Raw genomic sequence first — 17,678 nt, 5'->3', positions numbered from 1 at the left:
TTCCATCAGGAAACCCACAAGGAATAGGCAGAAAAAAGTAGAAGAAATTCCTCCAAGCTTTACTCTAGTCTTTCCTTCATTAGAATTGGAAACCCAAAAAAAGAATTACAGCACGTATTGTAAAAGAGGGCAGACTCCTTGGCACTAGGAATGCCAGTGTCACGCCTCAACTGAATGCCAGTGTTGATGAGTGGTACAGTAACATCAGATGGTAACAAGTGCCCAGCTGTGCCCTCGAAATAGCTCGATTGAAATCAGAGATTTGTTTTGTGCGGACATTTAGAACATGTTTCCAAGGTTGAGGATGACAATAAGTAAGAAGCTTTGTTTTCATTGTAAGAAGATGCATCAGCTGGGATGTACATTTGTTTGCATTAGTTTGCTCACCAAATAGAAGCCACTAAAAAGTCATCTAATGCAGCTGAGTGAAGTTCAAGGCATTTTCTGAAAAATTGTTTCGATCTGTCAGCTTTTTTTTTTAAATGCCACAAAGCAGAGACACCAAGTACTGCTAGGAACAAACTTATTGTGAGAAGTGTCCTGACAGCGGCAATTGAATGACTGTTTTTCTTGGTAACCAGCTCTTGGTTTCATAGGTTAACTGGATTTATTGCTGGTTGTATATTGTAGCGAGGAGCTAGAATTCATTATGTTTTTGGAAAGCTGGATTGCTCCCTCCGAAGAGGTTATCTATCTTCCCCTGGCTTCCACTCCAGACAATCCGCATGCTAATCTCTGATAAATTGATTGCAGAATAAAAGCAGTGCATTCTAAATTGGTTCAATTTACATTTTATATTAATTTCTGTACAAGCAACACAACACTTTCTAGATGAATTCATCACTTGTCTTTAAGGTATCGACCACCTATCTCATTCAAGCTTGGTCCATTTATACCAAAATATGAGTTTGTGAAAATCTTATGTTATTTTTCTTTGTTACCTCCTAACATACACACAACACATAATAAACATAAAAATACACAGATTGAGAGAGGGGCTTTGGAATATCCCTGTTCAGTCACTGGCTTCTTGGAGTGAGCCCCTTTCAGGCACTGGCTCCAAAGGCTCTCCTTTTTTATGTTATTTTTTATTTAAAGAGTAAAAGAGACAAAGTTCATTTATGCATAGATTTGCATACAATTCTCTAAAAGGATATTCTACAATGATCATTTGTATCACTTCGGCTTTGACCTAGGCCTCCGTGCTATTCTCTGATACTGATACTATGTTTACTTTATCTAACCTACCACTGTTATTTATTTACCCATATGAGTCCAAAGACCATCTGACCTTTCTTATTGCAGATAGCTACTTTAATTTCATGGTATTTCTATAGATGTTCCAACTGGCAATCTATATTGACAGAGGACTTTTCTTTCCAGTCGCTAGCAATGCTCAATCTGGCAGTCGCCAAGCGATTCACTAAACAAGCAATAAAGTCTTGTGATACCCACACCACTGTGTGCTCCTGTAGTAATTCCATTAGTGGTATTGCTGTGGTACCACTATTGTGGTAATGATATGGTACCAATAATAGATAGCCCAAATCTACTGAAATAATCTCTTGTTTACATATACCTATATAAATTATGTTTGAATGAAAAAAATTCCACCTAAAGTTCAAGAAAAGAGAGAAATGTCCCTATTTTATTAATTGCCCTATTCTTTTTATACCCTGCTCTACTCACATACAGAACTGGGATCATTAAAGCTGCTTAGGAGAGAGGAGCCGCCCCACACTGAAGTATAAATATTAACTCTAGAGAGTTGGTGTGTCCGACATAGGGCTTTCCATATCACTCCCTTTTAACATTGGAGGATCAGGGAATCTCATTGCTTTTCATGGTCTTTGATCACGCCATTGGAATTGTCCGGTAACAGTTGCAAGTTGGGTCCAAGTACTGCAATCGATCAAAAAAGATATAGAACATTTAGTAGCATAATCCTCTAAATTATGTTATACCCACCCATTAGTTACGGAATTTAAACAAGTATTCCATCAGGGGAGTCTCATAATTGATTTTATCCACTTGGCTACATATCCTGACTCCAAAATAGATTGATCCCTTGATTATACAATCATTGGACTGGTAATCCACATCGTTTTTAATAATTTGTGTTTATTCAGAATTTTAAATAATTATTTCTATATTCTGAACACCTTTAGGAGAATAAACTAACACATAATCTGCATATATGGATACTTTAAACTTTACCCCACTTAAATCAACTGGCTCTTTATTTGGATTCTGGAGCAGTGTTTAATGTAAGGTTCTAAATAAATCGCTAAAAGTAGTGGGGAGATTTGGAAGTCTTGCAGAGTGCCCCAGGTAATATTACTGTACTTTGAGGTCTGGCACTTGGTTAATATTCTCGCTTGGGAGATTATATAGTACCTGTATTCGCTTGATGTATTTTTTAGGGACTCTCACCTCCATGAAACTCTGGTGGAAAGCCTTTTCTGCATCAAGTAAAGTCATGGCGACCCAATTTCCCATAATATTGGCTGCATCAAAGTTTGTTGATATGTTCAGTGGTGTCACAGTCCGGTATAAAACATTGTTGTTCCTATCTAACTAATCTAGCAACTATGCAAGATAATCTGCTAGCCAATACTTTGGAATTCATTTTGGCATGTACATTAATCAAAGATATTGACTGGTTAGAGCCACGCCTATTTGCCGGTTTGCTTTTCTTTAAAAATACAGCTGCATTGACCGAGTTCCATGAAGTTGAATTTCCATGTTAGCGATACAACCATTCAATAATCTTTACCAATATAGGTAAAAGGATACGAGAAAAGTTTTTGTAGAATTCAAGAGGGATGCAATTCTCACCTGCTGCTTTCACACCAGCAACATCTGGATTGCAAATGACTGGCCATATTCTAATTTGTTTCCCTTGTGTGCCAGAAACGAGGACTCAGCAGTTTTCCTTATTATGAACCTCCAGGTGCAATCCTGGTACAGAATATTCTGGCGTGTGTAGATCTAGGGATCAATTGTGTATTTTTTTGTCAGAAAACTATTTTGCCATAGAAAAAAGAATTGTAAAACAGGCAATCAAATACATTGCTTAAAACATCTGGAATGGGAAGCAGCATGTAAATAAAGCAACATCTTAGACAGAATTACCAGTGGTGTCCTTTACTACAAAACATATAGGGCCTGATTAAAAAAGTCGGGAGAAAAGCCTCTGACCAACGGTCGGAGGCTTTCTGCCCGACATGGTAGGTTTACAGTCCGACCGCCATATTAGGATGACGAAAGGCTCAATGAGCCTGGTGGTCATTTAGAAACACTTCATAATCCCTTAAGGATGGCGTTGCAGCTGTCAGGATTATGATGGCACTTTCTGACAGCAGTTCCATGTCGGCCTTTCTGACATGGACCTGCTGTCATAAAGTGTCTTTGGGGGACCCTAGCAGGGCCCCCATTCCTCTGCGGTCTCTGCATACTGCCCTGGGGAGCACCTATGGTGCCCCCCTCAACATTCCTGCACCATGTGGCAGGCACCTCACGGTCACAAACTTCAATTTTTCAATGGGAGCTTGTGCTGTGGGCATTTTCAGCCCACCGCACAAGCTCCAAATTAAAAATGGAAGTTTCCGACCACATTATGTGCCGTCGCATCCTAATGGGATTGTACAAACCGCCGACCTATGGCAGGCGGTTCCTTCACCACAACGGTCCACCTGACATCGTAATCAGGGCTTTAGTATTGTTACTTATAAACAATAGTTCCCCAAAGTGCTTTGCATGTGGTGTACGTGTCACCATAGAGTAATTCGCCATTGGTGCATTTCTTGTGCCTGTTACTCTGACCATACCGAAAAGCTAAACAAGTCAATTAGGTGAAGCCAATGCTCCGCACATGAATTAGGGGGGAGGCCCTTGTGTTGTGCCACTGTTTAGCCATGGCATAGCGCACTGAAGTCTAAACAAGCAAAAATCAGACAGGGAAAAATGGGAGGACCATTACAAAAATGATGTCTTTTTGCACTATATCTTTAAAAGAAACTGGATCACACAAGTATTGAAGAGATAGGCTGAAGCTTTTACTCCTGTTCCCTAGATGGTTATCACCAACAGTTGACTGGTTTTCAGCTATAAATGCCATGCTTGACCCACTTCCAGGAAAGAACTTCCTTGAACAGCTGTAGAAAAGAACACTACAAAGCTTGTGTGTGCTAAAGAATACCTAACTGTCGGACAGAGGCCTCTGGAAAGAGTTGGCTCCAGCTGTGCCCTGAACATCTAGGAGCAGATTATTGTTTCAGAGACCAGTGGTCCTAATATCTTACCCAACCGTGAGAATATGGGGGTCCAAATTACCCATTTAAAGAGTTCAAGCCTCAATGGAATTTCTCTCCTGTGGTTGAAGAGTGCAGAAGACCCTAATACAAAGGGTGCTAATTGCCTGTGTGGAATTGAATTTGTTGCATAGATTCAACTCAATGTTTTGCTGCCTGCTCCTGTGGAACATTTTTGCTATGGCAGGTGATGCTTATGGTCCAGTCTATAATGAAAGCTGGTACTACTGCAGAAAAAATCTGAACGGCAGATGCAGCGGGATATTTTTCCAGTGAGCAGAACTGGAGCTGCTTGCAACTGGAAACTGTGGGCTGGTGTTTGAAGAACCGGTCTTGAGATGTTAAAACCTTTTCCAAGGTACTCTTAAAGATCATTCACTCTGAATGTTGGGTAGTTCTACAAGGGTTCACAATTTTCCCTTTTAAAATAAATAATTTCTGAAAACATATTCTAACTCCTAAAGAAGGTGCGGGTTGAGGGGAAGAAGGTGTAGCTTTTTGTTTTCATTCAGTCCTGAAAATGACTGCACTGCTGTCCCCGCTGTGTTCATTTATAAAAAATTTCTGTTTGCTTTCTGCCCCAAACTGGATTTTATCAATAAGCGGTTACATTCATTTTTGCAACAAGGTTTCATCCGTACAATTTCTAATATTTTTTGTTGGCTCGCTCTTTTAGGTTCTTCATTGTCCTAACCATCTTGTGTTGGCAATGATTCCAATGCACCGCATGCATTTCTCATATGAAAGCCTCAAGCTTGCACAATGGTACTACCATTGATGATCCAGAGACTTGTTTACATTTCAGGAGCCAGATTGTTTGGGTCTTGTTGAAACTCATTCACAGCTTAGATCATGACAGTGGCCTCCCTCTCCACATCCACAGCCTAACAATCTGGGTTGGTTTCATCAAGAATGACCAAATGACCTCTTTGTTAAGGTTGTGGTATCCACTAGAAAGTCATACTCCACTTCACCACCACCATCGTCTTATTTACAAATATCCCTCAAGCTCTTACTTACTTCTTTGTTATTGAGGCACCCGTCATCTATTCTTCTGTAGCACAGCAGTTTTTTATCCGGATACTAACACAAAGTAGGGCAGTACAGGCAGCATGACCTACTGTCCCATCCAAAGCTGTTGGTCCTCACGTCCAATCAGGGCAGTCACCCGGTTCCGAGGAGGTCTGCGAGGCTCTGGTTATTTCTGACAGGAGCATCCTATCATTATCAATTTTGATGCCTTGTGCTTTCTGTTTCAAGATTTAACAGAATTATTAAATCCCAAGTGCAGCAGCTGGCTGATCAGCAGAGACAGACCCAAATTGCTAATTTTTCTTGAATCCAGAAAGAAAATGTGATTGTGGTATTGTGCTATTTTCGTGGAAGGCTTCCTCGGAGCATTCCGTCTGAATGTGCATGCCATCTGTTCATTGACAATCCTCTCTTGCCTGCTTGCCTTCAGCACCCCTCAGAGAGGTTTTGCATGATTTAAATATATTTTTTCTTTGTAATTACCACCATACGACTGCAAAAGCTTTCATAGAGAAATAGTTTACATTGTGTGCCAAATGGAAATGTACAGAAATAGTACACTAAAAAGGCATAGTATTTAATTTTCTGACTGTTACTCTTGGAAACAAGCTCACCCCAACTCTGGTTATCTTCTCATATGTATTTATGGCCATCGCAAATAGTTCTCTATACATCTCAGTGTAGTGGCAGCTGTAACATTCTCATAATGTGTTGCAAAAATTACATTAGTACATTCTGTTAAATTATTGTTCCTATGTGTACTGTCTTAAGATGTGGTAATGTAATAACATTATTATTATTAATAAAATAGGCTGACTGATAACTAAGATGTTTTGATAATATTAGCAGTGAAGATGATCTGGTAAAATGCAAAGCTTCTAAAAATTGAGACCATCTGTAAAATGTTGCCAAAGTTGTGTTTTTGTTTTCTGAGACTCTGTGCAGGGATCTAAGTCTGAAGGCATTTTCTATTAAGATTTAATGAACATCTAATTAGTGCTGTTCCTGTCTCCTGCAGGTTCAGCTGTGGCAAATGAAGAGCAGGCAACTCCAAAGGCAGCCGCGCCTTCAAAGGAAGTACCTAAGGGCGCCAACAGGACGGTGCAGCAAGTGCCCAATGGCGTGTCAAATCTGCGCAGGAGTTTCCTCCCAGCACCAAAAGCTGCCGCCACTCCTCCCGGTAAGCAACTATGTAACACCAGCAAATTAATGAATAGACCTTGTTTGCTCCATCTTCTTCAAATAAGAAGTTGCATCACTAAATGGTAGCACAGCAGAATTGCATTCAATATATAAGAGGCGTGCAATAATCATGGCTTTTGTGGGTAGCTCACAAGATGGTACAACTAAAGTGTGCTCCTCAGCTTTTGAGGCTCTGTACATTGGCCATTGAAAATAGCACTGCTGTTCTCATGGATATCACCTAGGATAGTTCCACTTTCACCATTATTACTAACACCTTTGTGTTTAATGCACATTTGAAAAAAGGGTAAAACACTTGCTTCTATCCCCACGGTATTGCAATTGGATCTTGGACAGGTCCAGGCCTACCTGCAAGCCAACAGCTTGCAAAACTGATGGATGATTCACAAAACCAGCTCTTCTTTCAGAGGTGTCACCACGCTTTAAGATTTTCTACATACATAAGTGGAACCTAGAAGAATAGTTAAGGGTTCTATAGGACAGTGCCTTGCGGTTTATTCGGAAAAATGCAATTCAAACAAAGACAAAATCTGCATAGCATTTTACATAATTATACACACTGTCAAATTTTCATCTGAGTGATGCACGTGTAAATAACTTGAAAGCGCAATGGGTAACTTCATGGTGCTAATAATGGTAAATGGGAAACCGGTACAGAAATGGGTAGGGGAGGTTAAGTCCAATCCAGGGAGTTGCAACCTGTGTCCAACATTCTTTAGTTGCAGTTCTGGAGTCAATGTATAGTTCAGTTGAAGGAAAGGCTCTATACTTACAACTTCAAAATGTTCCTAATTTTTGGAACCACCAGAGATTTTGATCCCCTCAGGTTACGGTTGAGGCTGCTACTCAACTTAGGGTCAGAATTGGTTGCTCATAAGGTACGATCCCGACTTGGGCTTCGTTTATACATAGAAAACTCTCCTTGATCCATAGAAGCATATATTCAGGCACACAATTATGTTAGTTATGTTAGAAGGTTTGGTGTCTCACTGGAAGTGGATTTGCACATTTTCTGCATACATCTGGAAGACCGCATGATATGGCCCAAGTACTGGAGCCATAGGGAGTATGTAGATATTGATGAACATATCAAAAGTAAGGCTCCTTGGAGTATGCCAGAGGTCCACTGAATCCACAAGATTGCAAGGACACTTATGCCCGTCCATCTCTCTATCGTTTCCAAAAGAGTAGGATGATTCACAGTTTCATAAACACCTATAAGGAGGAGGTTCCCCATATGTTTGACTAGAGCTACCTTGATGTTCCCTTGAAGGTCTGACTCCAAACTGATTTTCATGGAGAAGGTGATGGAGTTCCACATATTCTTGAAATTCTCTTGTCACCTCCCCTTCCATCTTGCTATGGAATGGGAGGTGAGAGATGGGCTGGTAGTAGGCGAATATGTTTGGCTCTACAGGTGCCTTTTTAGCACAGGGTTAATGATGGTGTGTTCCAATGGACCTGGAACAACCTCTCATCGGAGACAGCTGTTTATCGAGATGGTTGTGTCAGTTGAGAAGGAGGGAAGATATTGCTTGAAGCAAGAGACTGAACAAGGCTTTGTTGGTGCAATGGGTGCTTTAGCCGCATCGCTGCGGCGGCTTTTCCCGCTGTGTGCGGCAAAATTCAAAGAGCCGTTTTACATGACGAGCTCAGCTCGTCATCAGCACTCGACTACCGTGGCTGATGACGAGCTCAGCACTTTAAACAGGAGCGTAGCATAGTCAGTAAAATTGGGGGAAAGGGTGAGCTTGCTAAAATATATAGTATGAGAAGCAGGGCATGAGGGAGCTAGTGGTAGTGGAAAGGAGAGCAGTGCAAATTGTTAGAGTTACTGAAAAGAAGACAATCCAACATATCTTGAAACACAGCACAGCAGCCAAAAATGCTGCGCAGCGTGACAGGGAGCAGGAGAGTGACATATCTAAATACATATGGCACTCTCCTCGGCATAGAATGTTGCTGCCATGCGCCACACACACACACCTTTGCAATATAGTGCAAAGGTGTGTGAGTCTATCATTAGTTTTGTACTGGAAAGCTTTCCTTCCAGTACAAAATAATGTGCCTAAACAAGTTTAAAAGCATTTCCAACTTTGTATGTTTGCTCTACAGTGCAGCACACATGAAAAGTCGGAAAAGAAAAAAGAAATTATAACAGAATGCAGCACACATAAAAAGAGGAAGTAACCGGGAGAAATCAATATATTTTTCCTCTCGTTACGCCTTTCCTCCAGAGGAGTAATATTTTGACACATTCCCACAGCAGCAGGAAGGGTGATAGAGGTTACAGGCACTGCATTGAATTCTGTCTCATGTACAATGATACGGAAGTGCTACTAAACTGTACCAGCGAATGAAATGGGTTTTACAAATGTTTATAGCATGGTCTGTCTTTGAGTATAAGGAGGTGCACGAGAGGTAAACTGATGCTAAAAACTTCCTTATCTTAGCTGCAAGTAGCCACTTGTCATCTGTAGCTGCATACTCAATTTTGTAATGTTTGAGCTCTTAGCTACCATGTTAAAAGCAAAAGTACACCTCCCAGAATGCAACTGTGTTGGAAAAAAACAAGACTGGCTGCATCCTCACGGTATTGCAATTGGATCTTTACCCTGGGGCATCTCCAGGCCCATCTCCAAGCCCCCACCCGTCCATGAATCCCAGGGCTGGCCCACCCCCCTCCTGCTCGTGTCTCACATTGAGGTGCCCGGTTGAAGTGGGCAGGAGCACGTGCTGCACCCATCCCAAAGCCGATTTATTATATATCTCCACTTCCTCCGCCCTAGAAATACTCTACTGTAATCACCTGTTACATGCACAATATTTTGCCTATAAGTGAAGGTGTTGGGGTTCTAAAAAGACAAACAGTAGAGAGCACATATGGTGTTCAGGCAGCGTGTCTTGCCTGACCTAATGATTCAGGTTGCTTTTCATCCTGCTCTCTGCGATGGGGAGAAGCCCTGCAGCCTGAGAAGACAATGAAAGGCCATCACCGAATAAAGAGTCAACATCTTTAATTTCGAAATCCCTTTATGTAACCTTTGCATTGAATGGCTCTGTTCTGAGTTCAAGTTATATCTCATTAGCATGTTGATCCTATAAATACCTCTTCCAAAAGGTGGCAACGTCTGGGCCATGTAACAAATATATATAAATGGAATGCTGTTTTTGGAACGCAACATAAAAGTATGATTTCATGCTGGAAGCGGACTGTGATCAGTTCCACCTGCCCCCACACTTCCCTTTGTGTGTGTGTGTGTGCGTGTGTGTGTGTGCAATGTTTTGCATACATTTATGTATTTAAATGTGTGATAAGATACAGAAGTTTTTAAATTAGAATAGTATTTCCGTTAACCTAATTAATGGCACGGTATGCTTGACCAATAACTAATGCAAAAATTATTCATGAAATTAATTTAAAGTTCAAGCCAACAATTGTGCTGTTCTGGGCCTCGCAGCCAATGAACAACTGAGAAGCTCTACCGTAGACAATCCGTGAAAAAATTGTCATTTGACCAATCCAAAGTTACAACACTCCCTCTTACCTTATGAACATATAGTTAATTTCCATAATTGGTTATCGTCAACTCTGTGCCAAAAATTCCACCTTTCTTTTATTGCTGCATTTGTGGGGTCCAAGACATTAGATAAAGCAGCATCTATTTTGAGCTGGTATTTGCAGAATTGGTCCACCAGCACTCGTTTGTAGAGACCGGTTTTTATTTTCCCTCGTCAGATTCTGGCTCAGAGCAAGAGAGGGGAAAAAAAACACAAACAGAACAAAGGAGAATGAGAAAGACAGAAAAACATTGGCAAATGAAGCAGGCAGGGAGGAAAAAGAACACAGAGGAGTGAGATAATGGGCCAGGGAGTGTCTGGTTGTAGCTTAAAGAGGCAGGATGTGGAATGAAGACTGGCAGCTTTGGAGTTTGGCACCCCGACCTTTGATAGAGTGGGCCGCAGACATCAGAAAAAAACTTCGGGCCCCTGCACCTTTTCTTTTATCAACGAAGCACTGCACTGTGTTAAAGGAATTCAATCTGTTATTTAATAATTTGCCAATTGTGTAACGAAAAGCAAAATCAATCCAATTTTATGTCCAACAAAAAAAGTATCACTATGACAAATTAAATGAACTGAAAACTTACAAAGTGCAACACTCTGCTCGCTAGAGTGTTCCCTTTGTTTTATGCGTGGATAGTTGTGGCTGTCGTTTTTAGGTCTCGCCTACGCAGTGTGCATGCGCTACAGAGGAGAGAGACCTTTAGCCATCGGCATAGCTTTGGGGCAAAAACGTGCACGCGTTGCATTGCTTGCAATGGCAACGCGTGCACATCTGGCGGTTCCCTTGCGAGAGAGCGCGGCGCCATCTGGTCGCAATCATCGCGCCTTGCTGCACGCTCCCGCAAGGGAATCGCGCAAGCCTCTCCCCATGCTGCCGCGAGAGGCGCGCACTTGTGCTGGTTTATTCTTGAGTTTGCTTCCAAGAAATTCTAACATTTGTGCAAAACAAAACTGCCACGTTTAACCTAGAACTGACAAATATTTGAAACTCAAAGTGTGCACCGTTACAACAAATAGAAGACTCCTTTTTTAAAAACTGTGTGTCCTTACAGCAATCAGCCCCAAATCATATTTTACACTGCGTATAGGGGCTTCCTTATTTGAGCGACAACATAAGACTGGCTCCAGTCCTGTTGTGGCTATCAGTATGGTGGAGGTCTACAGTGGATTTGACACAAACCATTATCAAGGACTGTTGTAAATTAGATTATTATAAAAGAATTGGATGGTCAAATTATGTAGAGGTCCATCTGAAAGCGGATTCCGGAGTTGGGAGCACACCGCTGACCTCTTCCGCCGTATCGCCCCACTGCATCACGGTCTGTGCAGTTCAAGTATTATCAAGAACAGTTCAAAGTTCAAATTTCCAAAGTATTTCACCTCAATCGGTGCAAGTAAGTACTTGTATTGTAATCATCTCTAGACACGAGCCTAGCTCGTGTTTCGGGATTGATTCCCTCATCAGTAGAGATAGTTTAGGGGTTGCAGAACAGGTCGCCAAACACCCGTCAAGGGCCTCGTTGCCCCTCTGGCGCGCAGGTGCATCTCCAACCAGCTCGTCAGCTAAATGGCTACCGGGAGCCATGATACTCAGAGTACTCTAACTGAGATACACACAGAATGTACTGAAGAGAATCAGGAAAATGTAAGATCAAAAGATATATTGGAGAAAGAAAGTCTAACAAAAACTAAATTGGGCAAGAATAAAAAGGCTACTCCTCAAAACTTAGATCTAGTGATCGGAAGTGCACTTGAAGTGATCGTCTCTTCAATATCAGAACTGAGAGAGGAAATAAGGCAGGATTTTGTAATATCTAAAACGAATTAAGCAGAGATTAGAGCTACCTGCGAAGAGTTGGGACAAAAAGTTGAAGGCCTCTGTGAGAGAACGGAGGCATTGGAAAGTTCAGTAGACTTACTGACCACAAATTTGGAAGCAGCTAGATCTAAAATTCAAAATTTACAAAGAGACAGGGATGACATGAGAGAAAGAATCGAAACGTTATAAAATTGTTCTAGACGCAACAATATTCAACTCCTTAAGATACCAGAGGGGAAAGAAGGAGGGGACCTTAAGAAATTCATTGTACATTTAATAAAAGACACACTGAATCTGGAAGAAACAGCGAAAGATCTGGAAAAAGATATCCAGCGAATACATAGGGACCCATTTCGTATGAACCCCGCAAGGACTAAGCCAAGAAAAATACTAGTTAATTTTCTAACATATGCCCTTAAAGATAAAATCCTAAATCTTGCTTTAAAGGCAAGTTCTATAAAGGGTCCCGATTTCATTTTTGAAATACGATCAGATCTCTCAAAGACCACCTTAGAGAGGCAATGGGAGTTGGGGCAACGTATGGATAAATTCAGGTCACTTGGCGCAACGGTACAGATGAGATTCCTGCCTTCCTCCGGATCATGTACAACAACAAGATACATAACGTCCGCTCCACTCACGACGCTGATGAGTTACTTGAATCTATTAGAGATCACGCTCAAGCCCAGGCGTATAAGTCAAATTGAGTAAGAATATAAACAGATATAAAAGCAATGAACAAAAAAACCCCCAAAAAAACAGAGAAAAGTTAAAAAGAGGGGAGACGAGGGTAAAATAAAGAGAGGAGGGAAAAAAAAGGGGGAGGAAAAAAAAACATAATAGCACATGCATTCACGTCCTATAATCACAAATAAGAAAGTTTAGCACATCAATTCATACCTATCCTCTTTTCATCTTTTAGGGTATTTGTTTTCTATAAACTAGGACTAGATACGGCTATTTCTTTGTTTCACGAACTGCGGTATAGGGGCGAAGGACAGGTTACTGGCGGGTGGAAACTGGCTCAACACCGAGCCAGAATAAGTAAGCGGGGGTTTCCCAGGGCGGAGGGGGGGTAAGAATATAAAAAACCCTCATTTGTTAGATCAACTTATGGTTTTAGAAACCAACCTTTCTCATCAATTAAATAATAATATGCTAAAATTAGCTAATTATCAAATCCTAAAGTCAAAAATGAAGGAGAAGGCAGGGGGTGAAGTTAAATCATGACAAACTTACACTTCATGTCCTGGAATGTCAATGGTCTGCGAGTGCAAGGAAGAAGAGACAGGATCTTACAATACCTTAGAGATTCGCAAGCGCAGATCATTGTGTTGCAGGAAACGCACCTTCTTAAATCAGAGGCTAATATCATATTTAAGAAACAAAAATGGATAGATACATTTTGTTCCACTGACCACAATGTAAATGTAAGAGGGGTCACATTCATCTTTAAAAAATCTGCAAAAGCCCAAATTCTAGACTGTAAGGAAGATAAGACCGGAAGATGGTTGATAGTTAAAGTCTCTCTCGAGGGTCAGAACATAATATTGGTTGGCTATTACGGTCCACATTCTGATGACCCATCACATTTGGATTCCGTAAGAAACCAATTAATATCAACACAGGAGCCAATAATTTGGATGGGAGATTTCAATATTGTTCTTGATCTAACATTAGATAAATCGAATAAATCTAGAGTCGTCAGTACCGTAAAATCAAGAGAAACTCTCAAATTAATTATGAAACATCTAGGTTTGGCGGACCTGTGGAGAGAAAAGGTGGGCAACAAGCCGGGAGTATCCTTTAGAAATAGTCGCTTTAATCATAAATCCAGAATTGACTATGCTTTTTTTAGTTACTGTCTAAAGGATACCCTAACATCAATAAATTATTTACCATCACACTTATCAAACCACTCTGCGATAGAATTTACCTTACAAAAAGGTAACTTAGTTAAACATCCTTCCTCGTCTTTTGATCGGACAATTTTGTTGGAGGAGGACGAGGTCAAATTTTTATCAGACATGACCATATCCTTTTTTGACATCAATAAATATTCTGCTACCCCTACAATGGTCTGGGAGAAATTCCCTCATCAGTAGAGATAGTTTAGGGGTTGCAGAACAGGTCGCCAAACACCTGTCACGGGCCTCGTTGCCCCTCTGGCGCGCAGGTGCATCTCCAACCAGCTCGTCAGTAAATGGCTACCGGGAGCCATGAAAAGGGGATTCCGGAGTTGGGAGCACACCGCTGACCTCTTCCGCCGTATCGCCCCACTGCATCATGATCTGTGCAGTTCAAGTATTATCTAGAACAGTTCAAAGTTCAAATTTCTAAAGTATTTCACCTCAATCGGTGCAAGTAAGTACTTGTATTGTAATCATCTCTAGACACGAGCCTAGCTCGTGTTTCGGGTTTGATTCCCTCATCAGTAGAGATAGTTTAGGGGTTGCAGAACAGGTCCCCAAACACCCGTCACGGGCCTCGTTGCCCCTCTGGCGCGCAGGGGCATATTCAACCAGCTCTTCAGCTAAATGGCTACCGGGAGCCATGAAAAGGGGATTCTGGAGTTAGGAGCAAACCGCTGACCTCTTCCGCCGTATTGCTCCACTGCATCATGGTCTGTGCAGTTCAAGTATTATCAAGAACAGTTCAAAGTTCAAATTTCCAAAGTATTTCACCTCAATCGGTGCAAGTAAGTACTTGTATTGTAATCATCTCTAGACACGAGTCCATCTGAAAGCGTTAGGGATGGGAGAATTATTTCGGGACCCTGAGTCCTGCAAAAGGGTTTCAAAGGAAAGAATAACTGATTTATTGATTAAGAGATCAAAGTATGCCCGAAGAGAAAAGAAACCTATTTGTCATTCCTCCATTCTTTATGATGTTGGTACCACCAAGATCGGGGGAAGTTTTTCAGTATTTATCACGCATAAATAATGCGCAACACAGATTTATCCTTTTGCGTTTCCGCATGAACATGATCCCGCTATTCCTGGGATACCCCCAACATAAATATAAATTAGCAGGCCTCTTACCCTGTCCCTGCAACAACTACGCAGTACAGTCAGATCTACACATTGTATTATTTTGTGAAACCTACACATAGGATAGGAAAACATTCATACTCCCAATCCTGAGGTACCACAATTTTAGGCAGTGCCGGGTGGCTATGTACTTTTTAAAAACTCTACCGGCTCCATGTTTATGCTGTTCTGTTGCGTCATTTTTGTGGGCTTGTTTTAGGAAGAGGAAAAAGGTGGGACGACATTTTAATAGCAACAACTAATTAATTAATTTTAAATTCTGAACTGCTTTTTTCATAAATGTTTATATGAATTTACCCAGATCACTGCAACTGTTTAATTCTTATTTTACATGTGTATATATGTGTATATATTGTGTTGGAATTTTTAGACAACTAGTGCTTTTATGATCCGTTTTAAAAAGATCGAATAAAGCTGTGTGATTGGCTGACAGTGGATGAGATTAATTCAAGCATTCCATCCATCACTTTTTTGTATACATTAGTACCAAAACTTTAAGCTCGCTTTGGTCTTACACAAAATAGTGATAAAGGTGTTTATTAGTAGGTTTTAGAATATCATTGCAAAATTAATTCATGCTTCTTAACATGGCTTTGCAATAGGGTTTAGAGGCAAGTTAGAAAAATAAATTGATACTGTGGGCTGTAAGTAAGTCCATGTAAGTCTTTGAAAAGTTTAATTGATTATTGCAATTCGACAAAAAATATGGAAATCACCAGGCAAGAAGCAAATCTTCTTCTCATGGAAGATTCTCACCAAAACAAGATTTGGTGTTTTTAAGTTTGAATTTGTTACAGAAGTTAGAAGTGATGTTTGGATCAATAAGTAACAAATATGAATATATGTGGTCATTCTTTAATTCTGCATGTGTGGAGTTTGTTTTTGAATCTCTGGCACTGCTTACATTTCAGGTGTCAGCCAGTGTCTTGTATGATTCTGCCAGGTCTCTACCTTATGTGTATATAGATATTATTTTGGAACGTGAATTTCTAACTGATTGATTGTTTGATTGATTGGTTTGGAGATCGTGTAGTGCGCAAGTGTCCTTTAGTGTGGTCCCTTCTTGCTGACACTTGGTCACTGAAATGGCTATTCGTTTTCGAAGGGTGGAAGACAGTTATACGAAAATGCAGCCTTTTAGCTCTTTCCTAAAGCAGACCCTACCTTCTGTGTCCCTGGAGATCGGAGAAGAAAGTTCGATCATTGCTTCCCAGAGCCTAAAGGTTTCTGTCTTAGCTGCTGATTTTTTGTGAATTATAAGGTCTACAATAAAGGGGCATTGGATGTCAGAAGCACCAAATGTTATCAATAAGAAAGTCATTTCCTTTCTGGAAAAAGGTCTCACCTCTGATACGAAGGTTCTAAACCTCACTCACTTGGATACGAAAGCAAGTAAAGAATCATTTTGGGTCGAAATGATGGGATCCTATAAAAAGACGGGTAGTTACATTCTGTCATTTTAGAAGGTGGATAAGCATATGTAAGTGGTAGGTGTTGTTATTGTAGTCCATAAAATGAGCCCTGATGTCCACCTCCAGCGGCATGCACAGTAGTATAAAACATGCCTCGCTGTCCTCAAAATAAATAATTCTGATTTGAGGTGACAGTGATTTCTAAGCTTTTTTGTCTCTTAGGGTTGCCATATCTCCCAATGAAGTCACATTAGCATAACAAACTAAACAACATCTGCCACACTACAGAATCTCACAGAAATGACTTTAAGGCAAAGAGAAAACTTCGTTTTTGGAATCTGTTGCTTCCATTACTTAAAGGCACACAGAGTGTAATAGAGTCTCGCCTCTGCTGTGTACATTAGTGGCTCTGTAAATACCTAACCCTATATCACAGGGACCTGGGCAATCCTCAGTAAGGCAGAGGGCTTTGTTAGGACCTTGGTATATGCATTCTCCATTGCTAAGAGCATCCTAGTATGGTACCCTGTGGCATGCTCGGATTGGCAAGGCGGGCAATCAGATATGGGCCTGTTGCCGAGGCCAGTTAGTAGGCCGTTTTTTGGGTGGACTAAGCAGTCCAATCAGCCAGGGACATCCCTGTGCACAAAGCCTCTGCATGCATATACTGAGCCTGACCCACCTCAGGCCGGCTAATTGCCAGAACGACTGTGGGCTGGTCCTTCTTTCCCCCTGGCTCCCTCCAGGTACCACAGAGGCCTCAGGGAACCACTAATGGGAAGCCATTAGCACTCTCTTTGCAGACAGGACTGGGGTAGGGAGGGGAACTGGAAAATTAGCATGGTGGGGGCTGGTTAGGGCCAGCCAGCGAGTTCCTCAGGTTGAGGGAGGAGCATAAATTAGTATCTGTTGTTCTCCTCCTCTTCCTGCCAGTAGCAGAGTTCAAACTATATAAAACCAGTGGCATACCTAGACCTTGGCCACCCGTGGCGGCCCCTGCGTTTGCTGCCCCGTGGCGGCTGCATGTAAGAGCGGTGGGGGTGTGCTGGCGATTACTGCATTTGACACCCCGCGACACCCGCAGGTAAGAGCGGGGGAGGTCACCGCCCCCCTTGAACACTCTGTATCCAACTTCCAGCAAATTAATGATTGGAATGTGGGCCACATTTTGGGGGAGTGGCCGGGCCTAATTGTGATACCGGTCCGACACTGCCCTGTGGCTATATGCAGTACAGACGCCTAGAGCTTTTCATTGCTTACAGCATCGCGAGCTGTGTCCGAC

At 41.5% G+C, this 17,678-nt stretch overlaps 1 protein-coding gene across 1 annotated transcript in view; it reads left to right on the top strand.

Moving 5' to 3' along the window:
- The window catches only part of MTUS2 (microtubule associated scaffold protein 2), a 1,086,829-nt gene that overhangs the window by 598,779 nt on the left and 470,372 nt on the right, over positions 1-17,678 (top strand). The window contains exon 4 of the mRNA XM_086935158.1: positions 6,364-6,525. Within this exon, the coding sequence (XP_086791284.1) occupies positions 6,364-6,525 (162 nt within the window). The remainder of the gene's footprint in view (positions 1-6,363; positions 6,526-17,678) is intronic.

Source organism: Lissotriton vulgaris, chromosome 8, assembly GCF_964263255.1.
Source record: "Lissotriton vulgaris chromosome 8, aLisVul1.2, whole genome shotgun sequence".
NCBI classification, from domain to species: domain Eukaryota; kingdom Metazoa; phylum Chordata; class Amphibia; order Caudata; family Salamandridae; genus Lissotriton; species Lissotriton vulgaris.
This window is presented reverse-complemented; position numbering and strand designations above follow the sequence as displayed.